This window comes from Oncorhynchus keta, chromosome 34 (assembly GCF_023373465.1).
Source record: "Oncorhynchus keta strain PuntledgeMale-10-30-2019 chromosome 34, Oket_V2, whole genome shotgun sequence".
Taxonomy (NCBI): Eukaryota; Metazoa; Chordata; class Actinopteri; order Salmoniformes; family Salmonidae; genus Oncorhynchus; species Oncorhynchus keta.
In genome coordinates this window covers 33,708,866-33,722,299 of record NC_068454.1, presented here as the reverse complement: position 1 = coordinate 33,722,299, position 13,434 = coordinate 33,708,866, and the positions used below count along the sequence as shown (strand labels likewise).

The 13,434-nt window shown below is 43.4% G+C and overlaps 1 protein-coding gene across 2 annotated transcripts; it reads right to left on the bottom strand.

Annotated features, from left to right (window-relative positions):
* Nucleotides 1-453: 453 nt before the first annotated feature.
* Nucleotides 454-12,906, bottom strand: LOC118366980 (UBX domain-containing protein 4). Of its 2 annotated transcripts, none has more exons than XM_035749879.2 (13): nucleotides 12,727-12,906; nucleotides 12,134-12,236; nucleotides 11,976-12,004; nucleotides 6,951-7,069; nucleotides 6,561-6,744; nucleotides 6,233-6,371; nucleotides 6,093-6,147; nucleotides 4,563-4,727; nucleotides 4,269-4,396; nucleotides 3,981-4,083; nucleotides 3,711-3,842; nucleotides 1,691-1,911; nucleotides 454-1,233 (listed from the first exon to the last, which is right to left on the bottom strand). In XM_035749879.2, the coding sequence occupies exons 1-13, from the start codon at nucleotides 12,806-12,808 to the stop codon at nucleotides 1,095-1,097; spliced, it is 1,599 nt and encodes a 532-aa protein (XP_035605772.1). In that variant the 5' UTR covers nucleotides 12,809-12,906; the 3' UTR covers nucleotides 454-1,094. The 2 variants fall into 2 exon arrangements, with proteins under 2 accessions (XP_035605772.1, XP_035605773.1); XM_035749880.2 differs by having other exon boundaries at nucleotides 4,563-4,715.
* Nucleotides 12,907-13,434: the final 528 nt, after the last annotated feature.

Genomic DNA, 13,434 nt, shown 5'->3' with positions numbered 1-13,434 from the left:
GCACCTGAGCTCAAGTTCAAGTCTCAGAGCAAAGGGTCTGACTACTTATGTAAATAAGATTTCATTTTTGTACATTGGCAAACATTTCTAAAACCTGTTTCTGCTTTGTCAGTATGGGGTGTTGTGTGTAAATAATTGTTATTTATTCAATTTTTTCTTAATGCACTGCAGGAGTACTTACTAATGTACAAGCAACAAAGATATTTGGTTCACTGTGATATCACTGCATGACAAAATAATATATAATAATAATAATAATAATATAATAATAATAATATATGCCATTTAGCTGACGCTTTTATCCAAAGCGACTTACAGTCATGTGTGCATACATTCTACGTATGGGTGGTCCCGGGAATCGAACCCACTACCCTGGCGTTACAAGCGCCATGCTCTACCAACTGAGCCACAGAAAGACCTGGCTTCCACTTAAGGCACAAAATCACAAAGGTATAGAGCCAGCCAAATGCTTGTTTATTGAAAAACATGTATTTTTATTCCCATAGTTAAATGAGAGCGGTACAGTGGTTTCCCATGTTCAACTAGTAGTAGAAACAACTCATTCTACTGCCGAAGGAGGCAGTTTATGCCAAGGGGGCCACAGCCTTGGTATAAAAACACACAGCTACACACAGTCCCTTCTACCAGACCAGAGAGAGCCCTCATACATTTTCATTAAGTAGAGTTTTGTCATCTGGGTTACTGACTGTTAAAGAAAACACAAAAAGGTTGTTAATAATGCAGCTGTCAACATATCCTTAAGACAAGGACTTCAATCAACACCTCAGTCTCAACCCTTCAACACAGTAGACATGTTTAGAATACTGAAGGAACCCCTGGCCAGTCGTATTCTAAGAGGCTGAATTAATCAAATAACAGTTTCAACACAAATCATGTCTGTTCCAAGCCCAACGGTCAGGAGGTTAACTTGATTACATCTACCCATGCAAGGGAGGAGCAGAGTACAGGCTTGGACAGGAGAAACAAACATCATAGCCCTAATATCAGCATTATCCTCCGTTAGACCGACTGACACGCACTCAGGAAACTCACCAGGTCAGATAGGGAGGACAGAGTGAGACAGTGTTATTGCACTACATCTGCTGGGTAGAGTTGCCGTTCCAAGTGTTATTCTCATCCTCACTGTCCTCGTGATTCCGTAGCCTGTGGATTTTTCCGTCTTGTTTGAAGTCTGCTGGTTGCTTCTCCAGTGTGCGTTTGCGAAGGGTTTCTCTGAGAAAGTGGAAATGGATGTGAAATAACCCAACTAGGCCTTAAAAATGTTTTATTGGTATGTAACTTATGAAAGCTGTATTGTCAATTTTGTATTTAAAACACCACTTTAAACATGTACATGACACTGCAACAAAATTTCCCCATGGGGACAATAAAGTCAGTAAGTAAGTAGGCTTTAGAGCACCTAGCCACACTGCTCAATCAAACCCCTAGATTCATTCTCCAAATTCTTTGCACTCTGGTTACAACAAATCATGTTAAATGTGTGTTATGAGCCCTGACAACAATTAACCTGGACCAGTAGACCAGCTTAGCCATTCAATTACATTGTAACAATCTGGCAACGTGGTGTTACTAACTCCTAACCACAATGTACCACAACAATCTCAGCTACTCTTAAAAATATGCCTGTACACCATGAGTACATAGAAGACTCTGCTGGATGGGGCCTCACCTCTTTGGTTCACCAGATGAGGATGAGGAGCCAGAGGCAGTGTTGGGCCGCTGGGCTGGGCCTCTGGGGCCTGCTGCTCCAGGGATAGGGGGGCTGGTGAAGAGGAAGCCACTCAGGAACCTCCACACAGCCAGCAGAGGGTAGAGGATGGTACCCAGTACAGCCCAGATACCCCCTCCAGAGGTCGACTGGACTACCATGTTGCTTGGCCGTCCCGTTTGCTGGAAGGATTTAGAAGATAAACACTGTATTCTCAATGCCATCATTCTACTGGGGAAACCACAGAAAAAGATGGGAAAACAAGCAAAAAGTCCCCAAAACAAACATTGGGAGCTAGATAACATTCGGAAAGTATTCAGACCCCTTCCCTTTTTCCACATTTTGTTACGCTACAGCCTTATTCTGAAATAGATTCAATTACTTTCTTCCCCTCAAATCTACACACAATACCCCATAATGACAAAGCGAAAACAGGTTTAGACATTTTTGCAAAAAATAAAAATAATTTACATAAGTGTCGAGACCCTTTGCTATGTATGAGACTTGAAATTGAGCTCAGGTGCATCCCGTTTCCATTGATCATCCTTGACATTTTTCTGCAAATTGATTGGAGTCCACCTGTGGTAAATTCAATTGATTGGACATGATCTGGAAAGGCACACACCTGTCTATATAAAGTCCCATAGTTGACAATGCATGTCAGAGCAAAAAAAAAGCTAGAGCTCCGAGACAGGATTGTGTCAAGGCACAGATCTGGGGAAGGGTACCAAACAATGTCTGCAGCATTGAAGGTCCCCATCATTCTTAAATGGAAGTTGTGAACTTCCTAGAGCTGGCCACCCGGCCAAAACTGAGCAATAGGGGAAGAATGGCCTTGGTCAGGGAGGTGACCAAGAACACAATGGTCACTCTGACAAAGCTTGAGAGTTCCTCTGTGGAGATGGTTGTCCTTCAGGAAGTTTCTCCCATCTCTGCAGCACTCCACCAATCAGGCTTTTATGGTAGTGGCCAGGCGGAAGCCACTCCTCACTAAAAGGCACGACAGCCCACTTGGAGTTTGCCAAAGGCACCTAAAGGACTCTCAGACCATGAGAAACAAGATTCTCTGGTCTGATGAAACAAGGCTGGAACTCTTTGGCCTGAATGCCAAGCATCACATCTGGAGGAAACCTGGCACCATCCCTACGGTGAAGCATGGTGGTGGCAGCATCATGCTGTGGGGATGTTTTTCAGCGGCAGGGAATGTGAGTCTAATCAGGATCGAGGTAAAGATGAACGGAGCAAAGTACAGAGAGATCATTGATGAAAACCTGCTCCAGAGCACTCAGGACCTCAGACTGGGGGCGAAGCTTCACCTTCCAACAGGACAACAACCCTAAGCACACAGCCAGGACAACGCAGAAGTGGTTTTGGGGCAAGTCTCTGAATGTCCTTGAGTGGCCCAGCCAGAGCCCGGACTTGAACCTGATCGAACATCTCTGGAGAGACCTGACAATAGCGGTGCACCAACGCTCCCCATCAAACTTGACAGACCTTGAGAGAGAAGACTGGGAGAAACTCCCCAAATACAGGTGTGCCAAACTTGTAGCGTCATACCGGAGAAGACTCAATGCTGAAATCGCTGCCAAAGATGATTTAACAAAGTACTGAGTAAAGTGTCTGAATACCTATGTGGATGTGATATATATATTTTTTTAATACATTTGCAAAAATCTCAACGACTGTTTTTGCTTCGTCATTATGGGATATTGTTTGTAGGTTGATGAGGGGGGAAAAACAATTTCATGCATTTTAGAATAAGGCTAACGTAATAAAATGTGGAAAAAGTCAAGGGGTCTGAATACTTTCCGAATGCACTGTACACAAAGAAACCTAAGAGGCGTAAATATCACTGTGCTGCGATTCTATGACACTGTCTTGTTGTGAATTCTCAAAATGGGAGATGTAGCTATGGACTCTAGATACCAGTAGTCATCAATATTAGCAGAAGTTTACAGAGAGAAATAGGGAGCTCACTCACAGGCAGCAGCACTATTGAGGCACTGGGGGCCAGCTCAAGTGCCAGAAGAGTCTTGTCTAGGTCGTCAGCGGTAAACTCTCTGCGAGGGAACACGGTTGCCAGGGAGAAGTTGCCATACCTATTTCCCACTTCCTGAGAGGAAAAATTAACTCTTAAGTGACAGCCAGCATTATGATATTTAATATCATATTCCAACAAAGAGGATGAACGTGTTCTTAATAGTCACTTGTCAAACTCTTGAATTATATTGAGTTAGAAAAAGTATCTTACATTGACAGCGAACTGCCGAGCTTCCTGCAGTCTGGCCTCTGAGGGGAACTGGTTGGTGAAGAATGACCCATCTGGTAGACGGAACTGTATTCTGGCTATGGCGCTGGAGGACAGTAACACACAGTTTGATAACAATCTAGAATTACATAGTATCTAGAATTACATAGTTGTGACGTACAATATAAAACATTAAAAATAGTTTAAACTTTTTATTGAAAGTGACTGCTTTAAAACTTCCTCATAGATATATAACCCCCCCAGCCCTGTGACTGTAGAATAGCTCCATACCTCCTCTCCCTTTGTGCATTCTCCTTCTTGGCCTCTGTCTCTGCCTGTCTGGCCTGCAGTGCTGCCAGCCGGGCTGCCTCCACCTCATCCTTGTTGTTGGCATAGCGGGCAGCTCTGTCAGCACGGTCCTGTGGGATAAAGGTGCATCAGCCAGCCACTACCCTCCTCCCACAACAAACAATGGCTATTTCATCAAATTCTGCAGTGCTCATTTAGGGAGTTGTGAGAGAAAGTTCAATCAGAGAGGCCCAACCAGGGATTAGTTATGAGTGAAAGTGTGATGTGTTTGTTTACCAGGGCGATCTGTGCTTTGACACGCTCCCTGGCAGCCTTCTCCTCTGCCTTATCCCTGTTTCGCTCATCCATAATGCGTTTGGTCTTCTCATCCTCATTCTTCCTCTTGAAGTCAAGCATCTCCTTCCCCATCTTCCTTCTCTCCATCTCCTTCTTTATTTCACCCTGACCATCATCACACAGAAATAGATACAGGCGCACACAAGCATTAACACCAGAATCACCAGAGGCCAATGGCCACTGACGTTTGATTTTGTAAGTAAAAGGAATCGGCCCAAAAAAGAAGCAACGTCCTGCTCCTCAAATTTTCTTAAAATGTTTGTCTTTTACATTGCTGTTGTCAGAATTTTCTAATCACAAATAGTAAAGTGATAATTAAGGGCCTTTTTTTCACCTGCCCCCCCCCCCACACACACACCTATTCCCATCTTAACGGCCAGGGCAAATGTGCGGTAGGACGTTGGTACCCAGCCATGTGCGTCTCTCTCCTCACTGAATTAATTACATAAGCTAAATGGATGAATGGTTGATAGAAACTGATAATTGTGCACATTACTTCACAAATGTATTTAAATTAGGCGTAACTGAATGATGAGGGAGAAGAGGGTGATTTAATTGTGTGTAATGATGAAGAAATGTGGCCATTGTGACTGAAATCGAGAGCATAGAGTAGAGAAGACGAGATTGATTCATGCGTAAAGACACGGTTGGGGAACAATACAGAGTCCAATACAATCAGTAACTAATTTCACACATAAGAGTTAGCCTAAAGACAAGACTAAATTGACAATAGTATGATGAGTGACAAAATTATCAGTTGTCAAATTGTACATGAAGTTGACAGAGAAAGGAGCACCACTTTATCAAATTTTCCTTCAGAGTCACATTCAGGTAAAACTCTGATTGTATCAGCAATAGCATATTCTGCAGTTTCTAAGACACTTTTGTCAAATAACTCAATTCAAGAGCTGCAGCTCTATTTCCAAATATTACTTTTTCAAAGCATAACCGCGCTTGGGGCAGCATTGCTCAGGATGCTAAGCAAAGACTAATAACATAATAAACATAAAATATGCTATTCTGTCTATTTTTATATAAATGTTATTATTTCCACAATGGTTTTTGGGGCCTGCCAAAAAAAAAAAAAAAAAAAAGTTCTCTTTGTGTTAGATTTAACTCTTGAACTAGTGGTTTTTCATTTTTACTTATAGCCTAGAGTAACAAACTAATGAAAATTGCATTATGTTCTTCGAAATAGGTAACATTAGAATATGAAAAAAACGAAGACCTTCATAAACACAACCACATGATTATTCTTCCCATAGCATATATGAAATGTATTTATTAGACTGTTAGAATGTTGACCCATCATTGGTTGGGAGGGGGATCCAACGAGGCCGGGCATATGCTTATGGCGCCGCAAGGCAACGTTCTCTAATGGATACTTATAGGCTGAAAGGCCAGGCGATTCTATTATTATTATTACTGTGGTGTCAATATGGGACACCAATGTCTACAGTTATTCTTTACCTCCTCCTCTCCTTTCTTTTTCTGCTCCCGTCTTTCCTCCAGTTTCTTTGTTAACCTACAGAAGGAAAGGTTTCAGTTTGAAAAGAAAGCCATTTTCAACCTTATATCCCACCTCCGTTGTGTGTGTGTATAGGTCCTACCTCTCCACCTTGGCATCGAGGCCTTCGTCAGGCTGAGAGCTGGTTGACACGTCCTCTGATGATGCGCTCCTGTCATCCCCAAGGGTCACAACCTCTGAGGCCGAGGGGCCGCCTTCTTCTGCTGGCCTGGACAGGGATTCTGGGTTGGACCACATCAAAGCAATCATGACAGTGTCTCAACTTCAATCTCTCAATCAACAGGACACATATCAAATAACACACACAGACATGCATTTACATATAGCGCAAGTACTAATTTTGTTTCATTGCTTTTCAGTAAAAAGTACTTTTCATCAACATTCCAAAGTGACCCCTCACACAAACATACCTTTAGACATCGCTGGTGCTGCTGCACTGTCTGTGTCTGCTGGTGGTGTGTGGCTGGGTTGGAGCTCCTGTGAGGTTGAGGGGGCCTGTGCTGGGGCTGGCTCTGAGGCTACCGTGGCTCGTGGGAGCCCCTCCATGGGAGCCCCTGCATCCGCTCCCTCACCTGCCATCTGCTGAGCGTGCATCTGTTAGGCACAAGAAATGCATGTTAAGTGTGACACGCTCTAGGCTGGCTGATGCGCAACGCACATGACTACACAGCGAGCTGGAGACTTCGAGAGCAGGTATCAGGCAAACTAGATACCCTCTACCTTACATCTATCTCAATGCTCTTGGAGACCATTTACTGATGTTGTTTAAGTGTTTTCTGTGTTATATTTGGCTATCATACCTGTTTGACTTTGTTGATTCTTTTCATGAGTTCCTCTGCAGAGACACTCCCGGCAACAACTTCGAGGGGGATTCCATTCTCCCCGATAAAGAAACTGGACGGGATGCACACCACTGGGTCTTTTTCAGAAAGTTAAAGGCAAACCAACCATGCTCATAAAAATTATTTCAAAAATGGGATTGGACTTAATTGCATGATGTAGAACAGGTATTCCCAAACTGGGGTACGCCAAATAAAAATGTGATTCACATTTTTTTTAAATAAATTCACATTGCCATCAGTACATTTATATTTTCCAACGGGGCTTTACATTTGGGTGGGTTTTTTCCCCCTTGCCTGAGTAGTCTCAACTCATTTTGGCAGTTTAATTAAACCATCTATTGTTCATTGAAGTTACACAATGTCAAATACAGGTAGCCTAGTCAAATAATTAACATGCAATCACATTAACCGTTACTCTCTCACAGGAAACCTTCACTCTTGAGCAGACATTTAGAAACATGACAATTTGAAAAATAAGCAACAGGCGTTTTTGGAACAACAATAAAGACGACTTTCGAGAAGTAATATGTATAAAAGCAACAGATACCATTAATAAGAAGGGGATACAAACATCTTATATGGTGAGCTACCGAGTGGATAGGACAGCAAGCCCCATACTATTGTGGAGGACTTTACTCTTCCTGCTGCCACAGATTTGTCTGGGACAATGCTGGGGGAAAAGGCAAAAAGAAAAACTACACAGACAATGCCTTCATCAAACAACACTGTTTCATGACGCATCAGTGACACGGCAGGAAATGTTTTGAAACAATTACTGCTTCGCATACAAGACAGTGCATTACATGCGTTACAGCTGGATGAGTCAACAGACGTGGTCGGGCCTGGCACAGCTCCTGGTATATGTATGTTACGTTTATGTGGGGTCAATTAAGGAAGACATCCTCTTCTGCAAACCAATGGAAACCAGGACAACATGAGAGGATATTTGTAAAGTACTGAACAGCTTTGTGACATCAAATGGACTTTGGTAGCTGTACTGATGGCGCAAAAGCCATGACACGTGGACTGGGATATGTTTCGTATTGCGTCAGATAACAATATTGACGAATACGCTGATTCAGTGTGCGAGTTCATTAGAACGTGCGTTGAAGATGTCGTTCCTATAGCAACGATTAAAACATTCCCTAACCAGAAACCGTGGATTGATGGCAGCATTCGCGTGAAACAAAGCGCGAACCACTGCTTTTAATCAGGGCAAGGTGACTGGTAACATGACCGAATACAAACAGTGCAGCTATTCCCTCCGCAAGGCTATCAAACAAGCTAAGCGTCAGTACAGAGACAAAGTAGAATCTGAATTCAACGGCTCAGACACAAGAGGCATGTGGCAGGGTCTACAGTCAATCACGGACTACAAGAAGAAATCCAGCCCAGTCACGGACCAGGATATCTTGCTCCCAGGCAGACTAAATAACTTTTTTGCCCGCTTTGAGGACAATACAGTGCCACTGACACGGTCTGCAACGAAAACATGCGGACTCTCCTTCACTGCAGCCGAGGTGAGTAAGACATTTAAACGTGTTAACCCTCGCAAGGCTGCAGGCCCAGACGGCATCCCCAGCCGCGCCCTCAGAGCATGCGCAGACCAGCTGGCCGGTGTGTTTACGGACATATTCAATCAATCCCTATACCAGTCTGCTGTTCCCACATGCTTCAAGAGGGCCACCATTGTTCCTGTTCCCAAGAAAGCTAAGGTAACTGAGCTAAACGACTACCGCCCCGTAGCACTCACTTCCGTCATCATGAAGTGCTTTGAGAGACTAGTCAAGGACCATATCACCTCCACCCTACCTGACACCCTAGACCCACTCCAATTTGCTTACCGCCCAAATAGGTCCACAGACGATGCAATCTCAACCACACTGCACACTGCCCTAACCCATCTGGACAAGAGGAATACCTATGTGAGGATGCTGTTCATCGACTACAGCTCGGCATTCAACACCATAGTACCCTCCAAGCTCGAGACCCTGGGTCTCGAACCCGCCCTGTGCAACTGGGTACTGGACTTCCTGACGGGCCGCCCCCAGGTGGTGAGGGTAGGCAACAACATCTCCACCCCGCTGATCCTCAACACTGGGGCCACACAAGGGTGCGTTCTGAGCCCTCTCCTGTACTCCCTGTTCACCCACGACTGCGTGGCCACGCACGCCTCCAACTCAATCATCAAGTTTGCGGACGACACAACAGTGGTAGGCTTGATTACCAACAACGACGAAACGGCCTACAGGGAGGAGGTGAGGGCCCTCGGAATGTGGTGTCAGGAAAATAACCTCACACTCAACTTCAACAAAACTAAGGAGATGATTGTGGACTTCAGGAAACAGCAGAGGGAACACCCCCCTATCCACATCAATGGAACAGTAGTGGAGAGGGTAGCAAGTTTTAAGTTCCTCGGCATACACATCACAGACAAACTGAATTGGTCCACTCACACAGACAGCATCGTGAAGAAGGCGCAGCAGCGCCTCTTCAACCTCAGGAGGCTGAAGAAATTCAGCTTGTCACCAAAAGCACTCACAAACTTCCACAGATGCACAATCGAGAGCATCCTGTCGGGCTGTATCACCGCCTGGTACGGCAACTGCTCCGCCCACAACCGTAAGGCTCTCCAGAGGGTAGTGAGGTCTGCACAACGCATCACCGGGGCAAACTACCTGTCCTCCAGGACACCTACACCACCCGATGTTACAGGAGGAAGGCCATAAAATCATCCAGAAGCCTGCGAGGTCAGGACAGGTGCATCAAAGCTGGGACCGAGAGACTGAAAAACAGCTTCTATCTCAAGGCCATCAGACTGTTAAACAGCCACCACTAACATTGAGTGGCTGCTGCCAACACACTGACACAACTCCAGCCACTTTAATAATGGGAATTGATGGGAAATGATGTAAAATATATCACTATCCACTTTAAACAATGCTACCTTATATCATGTTACATAACCTACATTATTCATCTCATATGCATACATATATACTGTACTCTATATCATCTACTGCATCCTTATGTAATACATGTATCACTAGCCACTTTAACTATGCCACTTTGTTTACATACTCATCTCATATGTATATACTGTACTTGATACCATCTACTGTATCTTGCCTATGCTGCTCTGTACCATCACTCATTCATATATCCCCTTACACTGTGTATAAGACAGTAGTTTTGGAATTGTTAGTTAGATTACTTGTTGGTTATTACTGCATTGTGGGAACTAGAAGCACAAGCATTTCGCTACACTCGCATTAACATCTGCTAACCATGTGTATGTGACAAATAACATTTGATTTGATTTGACAGGGAGACATAGTGGAGTGGTAACGTGCATGCAAGCAGTTGCTCGCTCTGACGCCACTTGGGTACACTGCAGCATCCACCGAGAGGCTCTTGCTGCAGGGGAAATGTCTGACATCTTGAAAGACGTTTTGAACACTACAGTAAAAATTGTTAAAGCAATGGCCCTGAACTCGGTGTATTTTCTGCATTATGAAATGATATGGGCAGCGACCATGTAACGCTTTTACAACATACAGAAGTGCAATGGTTATTAAGAGGCAAAGTATTGACATGGTTTTTTTTTTTATTGAGAGATGAGCTTAAAGTTTTCTTGACTGACCATAAATTTCACGTGTCTGTCCTCTTGCATGATGACGAGTTTCACCTACCTGGGTGATGTTTTTTCTCACCTGAATGATCTGAATCTAGGATTACAGGGACTCTCCGCAACTATATTCAATGTGCGGTACAAAATTAAGAAGTTGGAGATATTTTCTGTCTGCATTAAGGACAACACACAGGTTTTTCCATCATTGTATGATTTTTGTGTGTACAAATTAACTCAACCGTACGAACAATATCAAATGTGATAACGAAGTATCTGAGTGAGCTGGGTGCTCAATTACGCAGGTACTTTCCCGAAACGGACAACAACTGGATTTGTTATCCCTTTCATGCCCTGCCTCCAGTCCACTTAGCGATATTGCGGTTCTGTGAAAATGTAATTTAATCAGAAGCCACTGACAGATTTCTGGATAGGGCTGCGCTCAGAGTTTCTTGTCTTGGCAAATTGCGCTGTTAAGACACCGATGCCCTCTGCAACCACGTACCTATGTGAGAGTGGATTCTCGGCCCTCACTAGCATGAAAACTAAATACAGGCAGAGACCGTGTGGGAAATGATTTAAGACTGAGAATCACTCCAATACAAACCCACATTGCAGAGTTATGTGCATCCTTTCAAGCACACCCTTCTCATGGCCTATTTATTGCCTACCTCCTCATGCCTTTTGCACACACTGTATATAGACTTTCTTTTTTTTCTACTGTGTCATTGACTTGTTTATTGTGTTATTGGCTTGTTTATTCCATGTGTACCTCTGTGTTGTTGTCTGTGTCACACTGTTTTGCTTTCTTGGCCAGGTCGCAGTTGTAAATGAGAACTTGTTCTCAACTAGCCTACCTGGTTAAATAAAGGTGAAATAAATAAAACATTTTTTAAAAATAACCTGTGGTGAGTTATTCAATTTCGTATGAACAATGGGTTTTATATGTAAGATGGCTAAACAAAAGAGCAAAATGATTGATTATTATTTGGGCCCCGGTCCTATAAGGGCTTTGTCGTCATTTCCCGCGAGCCAGGTTGTGACAAAAACGTACACTCATTCTTATGTTTAATAAATGTATTGTATAGTGTGTGTGTGTGTGTATAGCAGGCTTACAATGATGGCAAAAAACAACATTTGAGATTGCGCCAACCCTGGTGCTAGAGGGGATACGCAGCTGGAGGTTGAATGTTTGAAGGAGTACGGACTATAAAAACTTTGGGAACCACTGATCTAGAATATGTCTGAAAGACAAAGCTTGGTGAATAATCTAAAGGAAATCAAGCCTAAGGGACCACAAACACAACAGTCTAACTCTAAGATAAGGATAAGAACCCTTTGGAGAAGAAGGATACAGATTTGGGAGAACTGTGTGCATGTCTCACTGCAAGAAAAGAAAAACATTAAACATAAAATGCATCACATTTGTTAGTATTTCCATTTTGATAGTGCTGTACAGAAAGTGTACATTATATCCACACAAGTGTAGGAGGACTCCATTATAAAAGGCTACCTCTTGGAATCAACCTTGATTGCAACACAGCAGTTATAGGAGGCCTCAGCCACTCTGTCGTCCTCCCAACTGGACATCATTTGTCCTGACACCTCATCGTCGCCTAGTAGAGAACAAGAATGTCAGATTCAGAAGTGGTGAATCACTCGTCCTACGACACTCAATGCCCAGTTCCCATAATACAAGTCTGTGGTGTTGTGTAGCGGACTAAACTCCATTCCATGGTGAAGGAAGGAGTTTAGTCCGCTAGTGTAGGTGGTGACAGTCGCCATCCAGAATAATTGCGACTCGTCATCTAACGATTAACACACTAACGTTAGTAGGAAGCTAACCAGAGCTAACGAACGTTAGTTAGCTGCGATTTGACAGCTGTCATTCCTTTTCGTTTCGACAAGTTAGCATTGGCTACATCGACACTTCGAGTTTCATGTTGTTGACATGCATAGCTAGCTAAATAGCTGACTGACAATGACAGGGCTCGTTTGCTCTGCCGAGCTTGACAGTTTTATTCGCTACTATGGCGAATCTTTCGACTGGTTAATGTTAGCTTTGCTAGCATACAAAACTGCGCTAGCTAATCTACAAAACAATACCTGTTATTACGACGACGAAGATGGAGCTCTGTTGTTTTGCGGAGATGATGGCTGCTGGAATAGAGCCTTCAAACCAAATCATTTTTATAAAATGTGTTGGCTTTTCCTATTTAATCGTTTCAATTCTGTAAATGCCTAGAACGTTTAAGCTCGTCACAGGAACTAACAGAGAATGATGGAAGTTGTAGTCCATAGATACGTATCGTGCTTATGGGACTTGAAGTCCGTTCATTATGTCACCAAATTAACAGTAGATGGCGCTGTGGTACTGAAAGTAATTGGTGCAGATAACTAACTGTCCACCACGATGAACTCTGAGGGAGGAGGAGGGGGGGGGGGACTGGATCTCGCTCAGTCCGTTTGTACATAGTAAATCATACGAAATCTCAGTCACCACAGGTACGATTTTGACGAAATGTTGGTGAATGATGCGTCTTGCCATAGAGATCCGGCATTTACAAAATGAAAGACTATATATTATGACAAGATAGTCACATGACCACTAAAACAATGGAAATAAAGTACCACAGTATTAGTCATAATACCCTTAAAACCTAGATGTCAAACAGGAAAATGGTTCCAATCGTTTTGCACCATTCATTCTTCCCATAGGGGTTCTTAAATACACTTAAAATAAGGGCTGTGTTTCGTGTAGGCTTACCCTGGCGTGACGTTTTGATAACTGTGTAAATCTCTCTAGGACTTTTA